General features: G+C 36.9%; 1 protein-coding gene across 6 annotated transcripts in view; it reads right to left on the bottom strand.

The window, feature by feature from the left end:
* The window catches only part of CABIN1 (calcineurin binding protein 1), a 109,123-nt gene that overhangs the window by 66,635 nt on the left and 23,699 nt on the right, over positions 1 to 18,789 (bottom strand). For 4 of the 6 annotated variants that reach the window (XM_072024356.1, XM_027470066.3, XM_072024355.1 and 1 more), the window contains exons 25-30: positions 18,050 to 18,311; positions 16,506 to 16,766; positions 15,695 to 15,846; positions 14,992 to 15,170; positions 5,695 to 5,877; positions 2,956 to 3,293 (exon numbers count right to left, since the gene is read on the bottom strand). In XM_072024356.1, coding sequence (XP_071880457.1) covers positions 2,956 to 3,293; positions 5,695 to 5,877; positions 14,992 to 15,170; positions 15,695 to 15,846; positions 16,506 to 16,766; positions 18,050 to 18,311 — 1,375 coding nt within the window. The remainder of the gene's footprint in view (positions 1 to 2,955; positions 3,294 to 5,694; positions 5,878 to 14,991; positions 15,171 to 15,694; positions 15,847 to 16,505; positions 16,767 to 18,049; positions 18,312 to 18,789) is intronic. The other 2 variants (XM_072024354.1, XM_072024353.1) reach the window with 1 other exon arrangement.

An 18,789-nucleotide genomic window follows, 5' to 3' on the forward strand; every position in this document is an offset into this window, starting at 1 on the left:
CTCAGTGAATACACAGAGGATCAGGTACTGAACTGCAACAGTTTGTCAAGTATCCCAGCTTTAAATTACTAATAGTATTTTATATACATGTTCACCATGATGGTAGCAAACGTTCGTTAAAAAGCATTACAAGATCTGTTAATAATGGACATAATAGAAGATATTAAAAAATCTAAAGTTATACAAACAGCATCTGTGAGCAGACCAAGGATTTTTTTATTGCAGGATAAAAAAGCATGTGTTTTTATTTCCTGACAATCTACTGGTTGCAGAACGCCACTTCTACACACAGAACCCTGACACCATAAGGCAACTACTCACTGTCCACAAAGTGTTTTAGTTATAGTGATGAACAATCTCTTGCCAAGTTCTGTCTTCCTGCCCTTCCAAACTGTGCCAACAGCCACGTTGGAGGTAAAATCCTAACATCACAAAGGATGAAAACTTACCTTCAAGAGAGACACAATGCAAATAGGGAAACTAAAACTATTGCCCAAATTGGTAATGAAGTAACTTTTGAAAATTCACCCTTACTTTCCTGTCTATTTGTTCCAATAAAAAACAGCTATGTAAAAATTTGCTGTGATAACATAACAAAATAAATAGCCTCCAAAGAGTAAACAGGAATTTTGCAGGAAAAAACAATAGACTACATAGCCAAACAATGTTGAAAGATTTTGAAAAGGATTTAAAAAAAACACTCAACTATTTTTACTAATCTTGCAACAGCAAAGCCAGTAATACTGTAAAATGGGAGAAAACAGATTGCATATGGAAAATTTGTTTTTCTGTGCACTATGGAGGCCTGCCAATCTGCTCCTTTCCTGGCCAAACATGAATTTTGGCCATCAGTCTAAATTTTCATACATATTTCTGGCACTGGCACACAATTGCTGAATTTTCCAAGATGGTTATATACTTAAAATTAACCTCATGTTTCTAAAAATTTACCAGTAACCTAGTCTGCCCCCACAACAACTCAACCTGATCTAATTTACCTATTTTTTTTTTTTAAATCAGGCTCGTCACCAGGATATCTAAGCATACTTCTTACTCCAATTGCTGCTGCAAATGCATAGATACATTTTGTGTTTTACATTTGCTCAGGAGTAAAACTTCCACTAGAAATGCAGTAGTGTACCATTAACACACAGATATTTGACATTGTTCTACAGAAGAATTCACATGAGGTGTCTAAGAAAAAATTACAATCTCCTGAAAGTATGTAGATTAAATACACTAGTAGGAAGATTTTTTTCTTCCAGTGTTGAGTAGTTGTTTGTTAAAAAAATAAATACAGATAGTAAAATGCAACAATACTAGCTGAAACCAACCTGATACCTACCAGGCTCAAACAGGCAAGATTCAATTTTTCTGAGTTCCAAGACAAGATAAATTTAGACAACACTGTGCATTTCATACAGAAAAACATCCAAAATCACTGAGCTGTTATTTTATATAGAGATACAAAGAGCAGAAGAGGAGGCATCATCACTGGGGAAAAAAAAGATATTTTGGCAAGTAGTTCCTCAGGCAAGGACATGCTACTAGAACCAATGAATTGAAAACAGGCAGCCTTTCACTGTTGAATGTTGATATAAAATCATTTGTCAGCAACAGTAATGACAGATTGCATGAATCTGCAGCTCCTCTTAATGATTAGCTCCATAAAAAAATTAACAACTGTCACATACAAACAGCATAAGAATGTTTTCAAAACATATTATCTTTAAAAAACGGTCATATTTTTCTGGATAATCACTCTACAGCCAAATGAAATATTCATCACCTTTCAATAGACTGCTAATACATGCTACTGCTCAATTTGCAGCAGTACTGTAAACGGGTGTTCTGCTACGAAGAAAGCAGTATTAGATGTTTCCATTACCTTCCTCCCCCTATTAGACAACACATTGGAAATTCAATTCACAAAAGTTTCAGTGGTGGGAAAGAATTTGGGAAGCGATGCACTGCAGCATTTGCACAAGTTTTCCAAATACAAAATTTGTGAGTTCAAACCTTCATTATGACAATTAGTGAAACAGCTCTCATAATTTCTGCTTACTTTTCATGCATGTTTTACTAGCATACTTCAGAAAGACAAAGGATTATAATAACAGAAGTATGTAATAACAGAAACATGCAGAATAAGATAAAATTTTAAATCAAAATAATGGCAACTTGTAGCTCAAGGCTTTCGAAATTAATTTTACTATGAAGAACATGCAAAGATATTGGAAGGAAGTTATTTTACCCTCACTTCAAACTGAAACTTGTAATACTACAGTTACCAAGACATTGTTATGCCTGTTTAATCCAAAATCATCAGCTAATGATCAGTAGGATCTCCAGCTGAATTTTATTCAATGATTTCTAAACAGCAAATAATTTTGTTGAACTAAATGGGATGTAAATACAAAGTAAAGGAGCTGGAGAAAAAAATTGTACATGTGCTGTTCAGAACATGGACCCAAACTGCTAGTGATCTCCACGCTCTGACACTGGGAAAACTTTCATTCTACAAAGACCTAAGATACCCAGAAAGTTTATCTTTGTCATGTGATGTGTTTACACCAATACTCATGAATTTCTGCTTCCAAGTAACTTTTCAGTCCAGTTACTCAGTAAAAGCAGCAAGTATCTTCAATTTTAAAAGAACATCTTCATTTATGTGACATATCTAAAAGGTAATTTTCTGGTGAATGACACAAAGTAACTTAGTTCATCAATGAAAAAGGCATGTTGTACTCATATGGCCTCACACACACGAATAAGACAATCTAGGAATCAAAGACTTCCCGAAGTACAGTTCCGGTCCAAACTGAACTAAACTTACCTGCTACATTTTATGACTGACTTCTGAATCTGTACAAACAGTAACACAGATTATTTACAGTATTCACAAATTTTACAACAAATGCAGCTAGTCAGCTGTTCTATCAGTGGCCTGCTCACCTTGTGTGTTTTGCTGTATGTGTACAGATAAGCCAATCTGTAGAGACTCTTGTAGTGCTGAGGAAAGCGGCTGAGGCACAAACAGAAGGAGGCGATGCACTGCTCTGTCAGGAACTTCCGCTGCTCCTCAAGGTCTGCTGGAAGACCCTGAGGAAATTCAGATGAATCTCCACAAGGTTCAGCTTTCTTCTTGCAGTCCCACTGTGATGGTAGGAGGACTGCAGCTTTGGTGGGATTGCCAGCAGCAGGCTGAGGATCTAACAGAATTTTCTGGCCAGTAGGCTCAGCAGGATGGTAAGATTCTGAGCTTTCCAGCAGCTCTTCTGACTTTCCTGCCACTGAAATATTAAAAGAAGAAAAAATGACAATGAAAATGATAAAATGGCAAATGACCTATGCAAAATGGCAAAAATGAACTACAACAAATGACAGTCCTTTTCTTCATTACAACATAGACAAAATTAGCAACTGAAAAAAGATGTCTATTCTTGATGTTTAATAAGTCATCTTCAGCTTGTTAACAGAACTACACACTGATCTCTCAATAGTCTTTAGTTGGGCCTTTTACCTGCGCAGTAGTAATAATTCAGCATACCCTACACAGTGCAGTGTATACCATGTTGGAAGGTAACTGGGGAGGGAGGGTTGGTGGCAGAGGAAGACAATAAGACTAAATTCAATGAAATTCTATTGCAAAGAAAGGAACAGAAAATTAAAGCCACCCTGTCAAGTGAAATGTATTATTCTTAACAATCTATCTAGAACACAATTCTAAAATACAAAAAGAACGATTAGCAGCAGCTAACCTGGCCTTTTGGATAACACATGACCTACAGTTCTATCCAAATATTTTTGTAGTCAACTTGGTAACTTGTAATTCAGTTGGTCCATCTTTTCATGAAGGATATCAAATCTTACTTCAGAAAAGATCTGTGACAGCAGGAGCTTGCACATTTCCTGTTAGCTAGTCAGTATTGCTGAAAACATGCATGCTACATGCAGTTCAAGTTTTTTCAGCTTTGATTTTTAGTCATGGAATTTTACTGTGTCTTACCTTTCCTAAGATAAAGAGCCTCTTGCATTAGATCTCATCTCCAGCCTAGAGATTTACTAAAGTATTCTTCATACTCAAGTATGAAGCTGCTCCTTAACTTTTTCTCCAATAGAGCTGAACTTCAAGTCAAGTCTGTTTTCCAGAACAGAAATTTTTCAAAATTTATTTGGACAACGTATGTATCCATCATGATTTTCATACAAAAATAGCTTTACGGTACATTTTTTCAAACATTTCTTAGCAGTGTTTTTTTCAAATACCTTTTATGTGGCAAGTCTATGGACCTTTCACTTAAAAAGAATTTGCTTTGGTTTTGTATTTTGTTTAATTAAGTTGAGGATGATTCAAATAACTGGAAAAATCTCAGCTCATACAGCAGAGGGAATGAAAGCATGTTCCATCTAGTACAAGTAAAACACACATTATAAAAACCATAGAAGTATCATTTAAGTTTAGAAAGCCTTAATAAACTTGATATTGAATAGGACTTGGGAGTAAGTCAGGAAGCTACTTTACAGTTACAACATTTGTTCTAATAAATGTCAGTAATGCAAGAATTGATTCATGCAAGAATTGATTCAATAGTTTTCCTGAAAGACAACTGATGACAATAACACAACTAACTCACTGCAAGCCTGAAGAAGAGTCTTGGTTTTAGTCCAACACCCAAAAGGTTACTGGGTTTAGTGATTGCATAAGTGCTATTTTACAAAACCAGGAACTGACATCTACTTCATATTGATGCAAGCATCACCGCAGACTTCCCTAGCTCAAGCAAAACTGAAGTAAAATATTATTAAAAACAAGAAAGCAAGATATCGAAGTCTGTGAACATAAAGATGGTTTGAGGGCACTTGCTCCTAGTGAGATCAGTCAAGTGAATTAGGGATATCCAAATCCCACGCTATGTGGGTCTATGAAACTGGAAGAGAGTACAGCACAGTCTGAACTGGCAAAGACTTCACACACAAAGGGCCTACAACCCGGAAAGGTGGGCAAAATTAATACATCCCGTTTGTGTCTCTTTCCCTAGTGAAGGCCAGCCTCTCTACTGCCATATCCAACTGTGCAAAACAACAGAGAAGGAAATTCCAGCTTCTGGATAAAGTCAAAAAAAAAAAAAAATCTGAAACAGTTTTTCCAGTGGAATACAAAAGAGTTAGTTCTATTATATATGGAAAAATGTGGTAGAAAGCAATTCCACTCTCCACCAAAATAAAGTATCCAATGGAATAAAACATCTAATTCCACTACTTGTACTCTTTTAAGTACTGGTTATGAAGTTGTTACTGGGCCAGAACAAAAAGGGCGTCTACATCTGGGGAGAAGAGAAAATCCTGTGATCAAGGTTACCTTAAAATAACAACTCACAACTACCTAGTCTTTCTTTGGTGTTTCATATCTCTAAGTAATAACCTAAAAGAAGGCAAGCCTGTCACAGGGCCACCGCGGACGGCAGTTTATCATGATTCTCTGATTTATGAAGTCTAACAGGCATTACAAATTGGGATGATGGCCACATGGGCAAAGCACGGTTCTAATTTTAAACTACACATATATACGCAGCAATAATGCCTAGTTAACATTCTCAGCCACAGTGCAGCATATTTCAGTGCTTCTGCATGCCAGAAGAAACATTTTAATGAGAATGTACCAGCTGACATTATCTATTAAAATGAGCATACTCTTTTCCTCTGTAGATCCCAGGGTCTCTTTGCTGGGCATCAGTGCATCAGCACAGGCAGTAGAAATCCTCTTCTCTGTGTAAGTCTTCCTCAGGCTGTCTTGAGAACTGGCAGGCTCATTAAACATATCCTGCGTGGAACTGGAATCAGACAGCACTGCTGCAGTGCTATCCTGACTCCTCTCTGCAAAAGAGATGAAGAAGGAATACAGTATTACATACCCATCAAGCTGCTACTTGCATTTTAGTAACAGTAACATAAACTGCAGCCACTCTGCAAACTTCTTTCAAATGCAATACAGAATCCTTAACAACCATCAATTCTGTTGTCTAAAAGGTATTTATTTTCTCTTAACTTGTCTACTTTAACTTATCATTTTCATCTCACCTCTTTGTACAAAGAAATGAAAACCCCAGCGTTCTTTCACTAGGTATTATTTAACACTAATGGAATAGAGAGCTCCCTGCCCCACCACATTTCTTCCTAGAATATAACCCTGGAATTTGGTTCAAAAGAAATTATGCTTAATTGTGACAAGCAGTTAGTTTGAACAAAAGAAATTTAATTGCTGTATGGTCCCACAAAATTTTGCAGTTTTACTTCGCTATGTGCCTTGAGAAGCACCCAAAAGGATTTAGTCTGACACAACCAAAACCCAGCTCATAAAATAAAACTACAAACAACAATAATGATAAAAATTACTTGTGAAGGACAAAAAATCCAGTACACCATTAGCGTGGGCAAAGACTTACAGGAATGATCAGTGGTGCCATCTATCCTGCAGGTGTTAGATGCTGTTCACCAAACGCTCTGAAAGGTGATTTGATATGGCACATAAACAACCCATCAAAGAGCTAGGTCTCAGAGAGGAAAACGCTTGGACTTCAAGGCAGCAGACAAACTTCTTAGACTTCAAGAACAGAAGCAACTTTGCCTTGATAGATTATACCTGAGTGGAGTAGTGTATGGTGACTACTGACCACGTTAGGGTCAGAGTTAAGTTGTTAATCTGCTTATAGCTGTTACAGCACAAGACAAGTTATACAATATCGCAACTATGGGGGATAAAATTCACACCTCAGAACGAGCACACAAGAGAAAACCTTCCACCCATGTCTGAAACTAGCCTGATACAATCCAAGTTGTTGTACATCAGGGGTTATCAGAGACAACCCTGCCTGACTGAAAAAAGACAACTTCTTATCTCTGGCAGAAAGACGCACACGTTTCTACTGAGATGGGAAACTGGCATTTTTCTGTAATAATTGTGTCCCACGCAAAATTCTGATAGAGGCAATTCTCTTTAAATCTATAGCCCAAAAGATTAATTTCCTGCCTAAGATAAAGGGATAGCTTAACCAAGAGGCAAGTTATATACATTATCTAGGTAGTTCCACTGCATTCTTATTCATTAAGTTTCTTGATATAATCAAGAAAGAAAAAAAAAAAAGGCCCTTGAGATGAGCTGATTATTTAATTAAATTTCTTCTGTTCCATCCAACTTGCACACGTTCAGGAGAGAGCTAAGGGCCTCCTACAAATGTACTTTATCAATATAAATCCCTCTGCAGACCTTTAGCTTGTAGATCAGGTTCTGCTTATTAGGATTCCAACAACTTTAAACCATATTTGATGCAATCCCCAGGCTTTTCACTAAAACACAAAGAAATCCTTCCCTTTCAATTAAGGGATATTAATATAACAGTATCTTGAAAAAGAGTGGGGGAAGCGTATTTGCTTCTTAATTGGAAGCTTTATGGTTAGTTGATGATGACAAGTTTTATACAGAAAAGATATAATTAGGAAGAATAGGAAAAGAATGATTCTGAGGAGAGGTCAGTCAAGCCTTCAATGACTCATTTATAAAGCTTGAATAACATTCTGTGGCACTATTGAACTCCCAGCTGGTATCAGACAAACATTTACAGTTGATAATGTTGATTTCTTTCTTTTTTTTTTTTTTTCTTAAAAAAAAAAAAAAAAAAAAAAAAAAGATTTCTGCATCTATGGCAAAGAGGCTTAATTACTCATTAGGGAAGGAAAAAATAATTGCAGATTTCCAAATACTGCCATAAGCGTGTAGATCAGTTCTAATGTGTGGATTGTGATAAATGAAGCATCAGAATGTAAACCAAGAACTGCTAGACCAATACTCAAGAGCGATAGCAGATCGCTAGGAGATCACATTAACTCTTCAGCATGCAAAGACGGACTGTGATTTTGACTTAGCACGGAATATTTCAAATGTGTGCACAATAGGGAAATTTTTCTGTGTGAAGAGAATTGGGGGAGAATTTTCAAACACATAAAATTAGCCAAAATCAAAATAATTGCTCTTCCTATTCACTGAGTACAGAGAAAAAGGCAATAAGTAACAAGAAAGTTATATTTTCCCTAATCTCAAACTTAACTGTTACATACAGTTAAAAAATAGCATAGGGAACCTACAGAATTGCTACAGTTTTCAAGGACAGGTGGACAAAGAGCCAGGTTACCCAAGATGCACCTTCTTATAATAGGAAAAAAAAAAAAAAAAGCTCTGACGATAAATGCTACAGTTTATAATGCAGAACTCACAGCAATTGCACCTAGTAGCAACTGCCTTAAAAACAAAACTATTTTTCATACATCAGTGCTCTTCTAAGATAACTCAAAAATCTCATATATGCTGCATGTCTGTCTAGCATATATAGTTTTAAAACCATTGTGTTATAAACCTTTTCCTTCATCTTGTAAAAGATGCCTGTAGTTGAGAGATATTCGCTAGTGTTATCAACCTACAAGCCAAAAGCCATTGCAGTCGTAGATTCATTTAGGTTGAAAAAGACCCTTGGGATCACCAAGTCCAACCATCAGTCTTTGAGACATGACAAGTAATTGCTAATTCCCAACTGCTGCTGCTATCTGTCCATTTGAAAGATGCACATTCAAGAAGAGCATTATTACTTTTTAATAATTATTGCTATAATTAAAGACAACTTAATGAAACACTGAGTTGCATTAAAATACATCCTGATACCGGATTCTCTCTTTGGTATTAATATATTTCGTTTTATTACTCTGAAATCTTTCTAAAACTTAGGTGTGATCCAACAATCTGACCAACTGAATTACCTATTTCATGTAACCTTGTATTGTATGCTCATTTCTAAAGACTAACAATATATTGTTCTCACGAGCTCAACTTGTGACGTTTCAGTGATTTCTATCTCAGACTATGGCACCCAGTGTGTCAACAGGTAAAAGAGAGCAGTACTGGACAGAAGATGTGAAAAGGTCAAAAGGAAGAGAAGGGACCTTCTGGTAACTTTCGAAGAGATTACTGTATGTTTTAACTAGGAAAACGTTACTGGGAAAATGGGAAAAAAAAGAATTTGTTTTTTCACCTGCACTGTCAAGAACTTCATGGTATCACAGTGAAATCCTTTTAGTCACTTGGCTAACCAAGTAGCTATAACCCCTGAAACACAGCTAAGATATTTGAAAAAATATTTTTGTCATTTGATTTAGTTCTATTCTTAAGAGCATTTTAAGGCTAATTTTATCCTGAATGAAACAGAGTTACCAGGCTGACTTCTAAGTCCCTATTCTGTGCTATTCCTCCATACCACAAAAAGTATTCATCACTTTGCACCATTAACATTCAGGCACAACATCTGCATGCCTACCAATCAACAATAAAAAGTTGTGTTCAATTTTGGGGAATCTCAAGGGGGGTGGTTGGTGGTGGTGGTTTTTTTTTGTTTGTTTGTTTTTTTGGTCATTTGTTTGGTTTTAAATTAAAAATACAATAGGAAAAAGGCTCAGGACTTTGCTAGCCATTACTCTGTGCCAGCATTCTCCCACATGTATCATTAGCCCAAAGGATTACACACCACACACCCTGTTACCTAAACTGTGTCCACTCACATGGCTGAGGGAATGAAAAGAAGAGGCAGTAATGTGTTAACGTGTGACCTGAACTGCTAGACATACAGTCCTAATGACACAGCTCTTCCAAGTATGCTAACCAGATAAAATCTGCTCATGGTACAAACTTACATAATTTATTCTCAGAAGCTGAAGTACAGCTTTATTTTGCAAATATAAATAAGGTATTCTACCCTTGCTGATTAATTACTATGCAGCTCTGTACTTGTGTTGCCTGTCCTCCATCCCTTGAAACTTCTCTGAAATTAAAATAAGCAGGGAGAGGACCTCTGAAGCATCCGTATGTGGGGGAAGGTAACAGGCTTAGAAACCCAAGAGGGTATAATTCACTTTTTCTGAATAACCTTGTCTGAAATATCTGAAGGAATAAGTATGCCCAGTTATTATAATGAAGGTATCCAAAACGTCAGCTGCAAGGCAAGTCAGAAACAAGTGGCAGAGAAATTTTTTTTTGAAAAGCTACATGTATATATATAATATATATATATATAAACTAACTCAGCTTACAGTAAAGAAAAATCCTGCAACAGAATTCATGCCTTATAGATAATTGACTGTATATTAAAAAAATATCTATTTTCTCATGAAAAAAAACACACATGGGTTCTTCAAAGGCTGTGGCTCTACATGCTTTCCTTATCCTGCCTGACTATGGATACTGACACCGTATCTCCTGTGCTCTCTTCACTTGCATGTATGAACATTTTTCTTTATCAGTCCGTGGTCAGAAACGTGATGTATCATACCATTTTCATTCTTGACACAGTTTCCACGCATATGGAAGACAACATTGAGCTCTGCAGCAAAGGCATTTGCACATTACTAAAAACAAAAGACTTGCAAAGATTTGCATGAGGGCAGGTTAATTTCTTGAGGACAGCAAATCCTCTGAAGTTATAAAGGGAGTTCTCTTATAAAATGAGTCAAAGATGAGAGTACGTTCTTTTCATCCATCTACATTGATTAGTGAATGTGTTGCAGTAACTTGCGTCCTATATTGCTGTTTTCTCTTCAAGTGCAGAGCAAAACATCAGTGTCCCATTCCTTCAGTCAAATCCTCTTTACACAATGTCACACAATGTCAGTGCCCTACTTGTACTCATCAGAGAGAGGTCATATTGGAGAAAAGTAAAAATGGAGCATACTGCAATAAACTGGATCTGATTCATTATTCATGTAGTCCAGTATGCAGTCCCCACAAATATCCAGCACCATGTGCTGGGATAGGGTATGTACTGCAGACCTGAAGATCTCATTTAGGAGAGACTGAATTAAGGGTTAGATTGTTATAATGTTACGTACGTTCTTTTTTGCACAGAAATAACCACTCCATCTTTGAAGCTCATTTTACTTTGACACGAGTGACAACCTGGTGCAAAATGTTTCTCAGATCACCTTTGTCTCTCATCAGGATGTTGAGAAGCCCCGTTTACAAAAAACTGTGCATCTTCATAACATTCGCAGAATTAAAGGACCAACGAACTATGAAGGGAGACTTCTCCCACAGCATGAAGCAAGTAGCCTTTCCCAGTGAGTTTATCATGCAGGATTTGCCAATTATTAAAAGCAAGCCGTGACAGGTAAAAGCAGGAAGAGAATGCCTGGGGAACAGAGATTTGTATAAAGGTTAGAGGCAGCACGGGCAATATTGGTTGCAAAAGCAATCAGGCAAAGACAAACACAAAAAAGATGATTACATCTAACTACACATAACAGACTACATGGCATGGATGAAGACTTAAACAATAAGACATTTTAACACTGCAGTAGCAATGGGTACTGAATACATCATCTGCATACCACCACAATTAGTTGTAACTGAATATCAACACCACAACGGCATATTACAGCAAGACAGACCACACAAATTCTATTTTGGAACCTGAGTTCTCTTTCATTTTTGTTTGGTAGTTTTTTTTGGGTCGTTTGTTTTTATTGCTTTCTTAACTAACTTATGTTTAGCACAAAATCTCGCTACACTGTTTCAAGTCTGTACTGTGACAGGTCTTTAATTACTGCACACATCCAGGCCACATAAATGAGGGCCATGAGCATGTCTGTTTTGATATGTAACACTGGCCTTTTAGTTCTGTAAACACACTGAGCCTAGGCCCTTGCTGAGTTCCTGATTCTTCTTGCTTCCTAGTTTGCTCTTGGATGAAGAAGTCTAAATCTCAGGCTTCTACTATCAAATGTAAGTTTTCATTCTGGAGAGTTATAAAACAGCAACAGGCAGGGGTGATGACAGAAAAGACAGGATTAACAGATGGAAGGAAAAGATGCTCCTGAATGGAGCAAGTAAAAAAAGGACAAGAAAGGAGAAAGGAAGCTGCCTACTTTACACATGACAGCAGCTAGTCAGCCAGCAAATAAAAGCTGCAACTGAACAATACTTATCTCCTTGAAGATCTGTGCTAGCAGCTGCCACGAGGAAAAAAGTTCAGTTACTTCACAGGCTGTACTTGCAGGTTCCTTTCTCCCATTTCCATTAAATCTACCTTTAAGCCACCATCGTATGTAAAGCACTTCAATGCACTCAACTGTAACAGCGATTTCTGCATATCATGACCACTTTTTTCCACCATCAAAATGTGCTGGAGAGCTTCAGAAGTATAATGACACATTTAAATATCACGCATCTAAAACAAGCCTGTCCTCACAACTTCACCTGTCTACTGATAAATGCTTGGAGATCTGAGTCCCAACATTTTCAAGAAAGGATGTCTGGCTGTACAGTAATTCTGTTGCGCTTGTAATGAGAATTCACTGCACTAGAAGGCATGTTGTTGGATCTATCATTTAAGGAAAAAAAAAAACTACGAACATAAAACTCATAGAAAAATAGAGATTGGAAGGAACCTCAAAAACTCAGCTAGTCCATTCTTTTTTCCCTCAGGATAAATTAAACCACCATTCCTGGCAGATGTCTCTATGACCACTTTTTCAAGACATCCAGTGTTGAAGTGTTGCAATGTTACGTGATCCCTACGAACAAAGTGTTTTAATTTTATTTGCTAAATAGTATTTCCAAATATTATTTTAACTCTTTTTTTTGTTTGTTTTGTGTCCAGATTCAAGTGTCCCAAGACTAACCATCCCAGTTTTCTCTCTTTCCTCATGGCTCATGTGTAGCACCCAGAAATGGTAAAGGGAGGTCTCACAGGATCCCTATCACTGCTGAACCAAGAAGTATGTTTGCTTGTAACATATGAAGAAAATGTTGTAGGTAAGAATCTGTAAAATGCTCCCACTGTGTTTGTCAAATATGATCAATGATACCAATAGAAGAATAAAAGTAAATAAGAGTATTGTGAGGCCTCAGGAAGAATAAATATCTGGGCTGAGTTTAGGCCAAATTATCCAATGTGTGAACAATATTTAAGACAGTTCCAATTGCTGTCAGAACAGGTAAAAAAATTCTATAAGTAGTCAAGTGATGGATATTTTCTTGCTATTTTTAGGAACAGTACAATGGAAATGCTGGCACCAGTTTTCTTCAGTGATGTGATTATGTGTAAGCTGTCAAGAGCATTTTACTTCACAAGTATGTATTTTAATGTAAGTAAAATGCAAATGCATGCAGAGGAGCACAGCACATGTAGTAATATAAGGGTAGAGGACTTCCAAGCGCTGCTCAGCCTGTTAGCTCTCCTTCCATCTGCAACAGCCCCAAGGCAAATTTTTCAGTTTCCTGGGGCTCTTCAACATGCTGTATCCAGAGTTTAGTTTTGCCAGCAGCTTACAAAACATTATGAATGATGCCATACTTCCCAATTCTACTTGTCATAAACGTACACCGCCTTCCTAAAGATCACCCTAACTCTGCTTCTTTCAGAAGATAACATTTTGAATTTCTGTGACAGCAGCAAAGCTGAGTCCCAGCTAGGTTAAGCTGGCAGAGCCTAGAAGTGCTGCTTCAGCCCTGACAGGTGCAGCCATTCCTTAGCTTGCACCTCCAGGCTTTGCTCAGCAGCCAGCTTTGCCCCCATTGGGCAGTTAGCCTGCCGAAGTTCATCATATCTTATTCTGAGTGAACGTACTAATGACATGTACTGGAAGATTCATTTAACTTGTCTGCCTTCTGGGAACATTTCAACTGTCTGCAGGAACTAGGCAGATGTAGTCTTAGGCAGAACTGCTGCTCACAGGGAATACTGTTAGGAAATATTTGCACCCTTCTGTTTTTACTGTTTCAGAAAGACATCAAATGTTAGTTGACCAGTATACTAACACATTACATACGAGATCAAAACAGCCAAACGAATTACTTCACATTTAAATGTAAGCTTGGATAAAATTATCATTTCTACATTCAATTTAGGGGAAGAAATGAAGGAACTTCTGTCAGTTTCACCAAGAATTACTCTGTGGGAAAAGAAATTCACCTTGCAGAGTTTCCAGGCAGGTGAACATTTGTTTCAAAATCGTGTCAAAGTTATTTACAAATTACTGTTCTTCAGAAATTGACAACAGGAAGCAGCCCACACTCCACAAACAAATTCATATCAAGCAGAGCACTTCTATGGGGCCCTGCCACATTCTACCAACACTAAGCTATACATTGAGGTTATTTTACATCTTCTTGAGAGATATGGATAAACAAATGGCCAGAGGAGTAGAATAAGAATAAAATTTCTCATCCAATAATAGCGTCAAGTTACTTGAACAGTAATTCCATTTCTATTACATTCTACACATTGCAAAATCTTCAGTTATGTCATGATACCACCCTACCTTCTACTGTTATAAGCCAATTCTTTATATCACTCTAGAGCCTACAAAGATGAGTTCATAGTCTGTCATTGTCAATGATAAAGAAAAATCAAAAGATGAAGTCTACTGGACTGTCATGCAAATCATTTCGTGCTGATACACAATATATTCAAAATAGTTGCCACCTGCCTCCTTCTAAAATGAATAACACTTTTGTTTTGCCTTTTAAACAATTTGTTTTGTTTCAGCCACGGTTCAAATTTTCACCTGGTCAGTTCACACAGGCACTGAAACAGTGTCCAGTGTTCTGAAGTCCGAATCCACATCTTTCCTAATAAGCTCAGACATTTAGCTTTGAAGAAAATAAAAAAGCTCCCTGAAAATCCAATTAGCTGCATATTTTTCCCCTCAATATTCCCATTTTGATTAAGTGACAAGTGCCAATGGTGGCAGGTGACAACTCAATTTTGTATTTAAAGCACCAACTGTACATTGATTCTATTTAAAGCACTGAAATTTAAAAAGCATCAATATTGCCCGTGTTACCACAGACCCATCACCCTCCTTGAAATGAGCAGTTTGATCATTCCTGGTCAAACCCCCCATGATTAGAGCACCTCCCTGTGCTGCCAGTATTGAGAACAGGGACTGTACCGTCCGGCGTTGCCTGCTGACGGGGTTTTTTACATTTGACGTAATCGTGGTCAACTGGAGTGGCTGTGTAAGGTGGGGATGTCAGACCTGGACCGGAGGAGGAGGGGAGGGAAGTCCCAGGGCCTGGCACTGTTCCAGCTGAAGAGTGAGAGTCTTCATCAATCATGCAAGCTTTTTCTCTGGGAGGGGGGGAGAAAAAGCCATGTTAATATGCTGGTAACATATACAAAGAATGAAAAGAGATTACACGTTCTTATGGCATCTCCAATACAGTAATCAAATCTTACTAACAAATTCTAAATGATGGACTTTGAGTACATGCCCCCCCGCTGTTTGGAAGTAAAACATTCATCTTACAGTTGTTAGGATGACAAATTACAAGGACTAAAGTTTCTTAACCTTCCAAATGAAAGCATTTTTTTTTTTATCAACTATCAAAAACGCAAAAGCAATTTTATTAATAAGTAAAATAGCTGTTTCAAAATGGATCATAAGAACAAAATTGTTCCATTTGTTACCTTCCCATCTATGTTGTGACAATTAACTGAGCTTTAACTGTACACAGTAGCTGAAAACTACAAACACTAAAACTAATTCTAGTCACTTTATTGGTTTATATTTCATTCAAACCCATTTTAACAGATTATTATTCAGTAGTTTGGAAATTTGCTTTCAGATGGTATTCCTGGAAATCAGCACTCACTTTTCTGCAGCTTTTGGGGTGTTCTTCTCCTCACCCCTGGCAAATGGTCCCTCAGAAGCTTCTTTCATGAAACTAACTAGTATCTCTGCATCTACTCCAGAGTCTGGTTTCCCCACAAGTTTCAAAATAGAAGCATGAAGTCGAAAGTACACCTAAAAAACACCGAAGTCCATTTAGTCAATAGAGAATACACAGCTCTGCAAATAATTACAAATAGACCGTTCTCTGTAGAAACTGCATGAGTTAGTATAGACAGGCATCTGGTACCTAAACTTACCTTAACAGGATCTTTCTTGCCTTTGTAAGTTGCTTGCAAATAACAGAATCTGAAAACTGTAAAAAATTTATAACTGCAACCTATGGAATATAACAGTGAAAGCAGACATGGACTAGTCACCACTGGGTATGATCCAGATAAACTTTTTTTGTTTTTAAACCATACAACACAGTAAAAGCAAAGGTGTTATGACTACTGTTCTAATTCTTATGCATAAACTTATACTCTCATAGGTACGAGAAACTTGTGAAATCTATCCACACTTGATTTCTGTAAAAACTGCCTAAGGGGCTGTGTGCAGAAAAATCCAGAAGTGGAAATTCTGTCCAACATATACGTAAGCTGTCTTGAAAACAGAAACAACTTGAGTAACAGACTTCACTTAATTCTCTGAGTTGATCTTGTAAATGTTGCCAAATGCAGAGCACCATATATGCTCTGCATGCTTCATAATATAAATCAATAATAACTGGTATTACGCTATCTGTAGAGAACAATGCTTTCAAGTCTAGGTATTTCACTTTCTCCTTTTACCTCCAATGCTTCCATGGCAAGTTCTGGTGGATTATGGTAGTGAATCTTCTTTGGATATCGGGCAGCCTCCTCATGAAGGTAATGAGCTGCCTGTTTGTAATGAAGCAGATAGACAACAGGAGGCTGTTTCTGTTTCTCCGCAATCTTTCCCAGCATATAGTGAATAAGCCACTCTTCTTCATCGCCATCTCCCTCACAGCGAGATGCTGACGTAAAGCACAGTTTGGCTGTCTCCAGCATACTGTCTCGACGTTCTTCCATCTGTGATGGAATGAAGTGTTGAGAATACATGAGTCCACTGTGGCTGAGAAAAAAAAATGCTAAAAATACACTTCTGCACAAAAAAGCACATAAATGAGGTACCTCATTTAAAATGTTTTCAGTGTTTTGTGTATGAGGAACACATTCCCAAATAGATATATTCACAGAAGGAAGATTACATTGTTCAAATTTATCTTGTAATATAATAGAACTTTTGTTAACAAATTATGCCTTTTTAATACATTCACTTGAAAAAAGCAGGTTCAAGAAGACAAAACAAATAACAATTCTGATTTAATCCACAACTTCAGATGAAGCCCCTATTGTACTTTTTGTCTGACAATGTGAAATAACTTCAGCATTATCCCCGGAATTCTTCAGGAAGTTGAATTACCATTACTATTGTCTGTATTTTGAACACTTGTTAAGTTCTATAAATCACAACAGTCACTCACTAGCAGCACTGCAGCACTTTTTTTTTTTCATTCTGCTTCTAGTTCTGCATTACATAACTATGAAGTACAGAACTACATAACTGACTCAGAAATACTAAGTCAGAACTTGAGTTTACTGGTCAAAAAAGACAGATGAAACATTTCTCCCAGCAACTCTAAGGTCAGAGAGAGTATCAGGAAATGCTCATTTTGATTCAGCAATAAATTTCATTTTATATATATATATATATATATATATATATATATATATATATATATGTATGTATGTATGTATGTTATAGCTATTACGTATGAAAGACTAACAAATTTATAACAACTTTTGTCTATGAAAGTATATTAAGTTCCTTATTCTGATATTTTGCTTAAGTAAATAGCGCCAAAACATAGAAAACAGATAACTTTAGATTCAAGTGATGACTCATGAACAGCAGATACCAGAGTAATAGAGTAATACTTAATCTTTTCACTACTTAAACATGTATGCATTTCACCTTTTCCTGGAAACATTGTATGACATTTACAGAAAGGTAAGGTAAAAAATAATTCCCTTTCCAAAAGGTTATCATCATTTTGTATAATCTTTGAAAGATTATTCAAAGATCAGGCTGAAATTAATTTTATGCAGGGAAAAAAAACACAAACCCCTTTAAACAGTGTTTGATGCCAGATGCTTATATGGATGAAAATTAGAATTTCCAATACTACTAAGTAGCTATACAGTCTAATAGGTGGTGTATAGCATTTAAATATTTAATTTTTAAAAAGTTATGTTAGGAAAGGCCACTTAAAACATTTTAAAAGTTCACACTGCTCTAAGTTAGATCCCACCTGCTGCACAACTTCAGGGGGGAGTTCTGTTTTCCACTGCTTAAGCTGTCGGGATGCAAAAGAATGCAGGGCATAGGAAATGGTGCCATATTCTATCCACAAGGAGAGATTAGAGCTGTCAATCTCTAGGGCTCGCTTAAAGCAATTCAAGACAGGAGTAGAGTGTTTCCAGATGGGGCCATCACTTTTCAGTTCATTAGAGTTTAATTTGTCCTGAATACGACTTGCTCGAGCCAGAGCCATGCCAGCCCATGAATCAAACCTATGCAAGCAAGAAAAAAACACATCAGTAATCTCCCCCACACACATAACACTGAATGGCAAAGACAAGATCCACTTCATTATATTCACAACTTTTTCTTTCTTTCATCATGTGCTCTCTCAAAACAGATTTGTGCATCTCCTCCTCTCATAGTCAAAAAGACTCTGTATAAACCTAAATCACACTGATTCATTTAAAAATTGTTTCCTCATAAAACACCACACCCAATAATTCTCTCACTTGAAAAAACGGGAAATATCTGGATTTATTTGCTACGCAAAAGTACAATGGGAATGCTGCCATTAGATATTGATTTCTTTTCTTAGTAGCCATCACATCCTGTCCAAACACTGTCACCCTTGACTTGTAGCCCAGCAGCTACCATGACATTTTGTATTACTGGGCTGAACTGTGAATGGTCTTTATCGTCACTATTATTTTCCAACATAAAAATCACAAAAAACCAAAGTGCATTCAT

The sequence above is a fragment of the Anas platyrhynchos genome, chromosome 16 (genome assembly GCF_047663525.1).
Source record: "Anas platyrhynchos isolate ZD024472 breed Pekin duck chromosome 16, IASCAAS_PekinDuck_T2T, whole genome shotgun sequence".
NCBI classification, from domain to species: domain Eukaryota; kingdom Metazoa; phylum Chordata; class Aves; order Anseriformes; family Anatidae; genus Anas; species Anas platyrhynchos.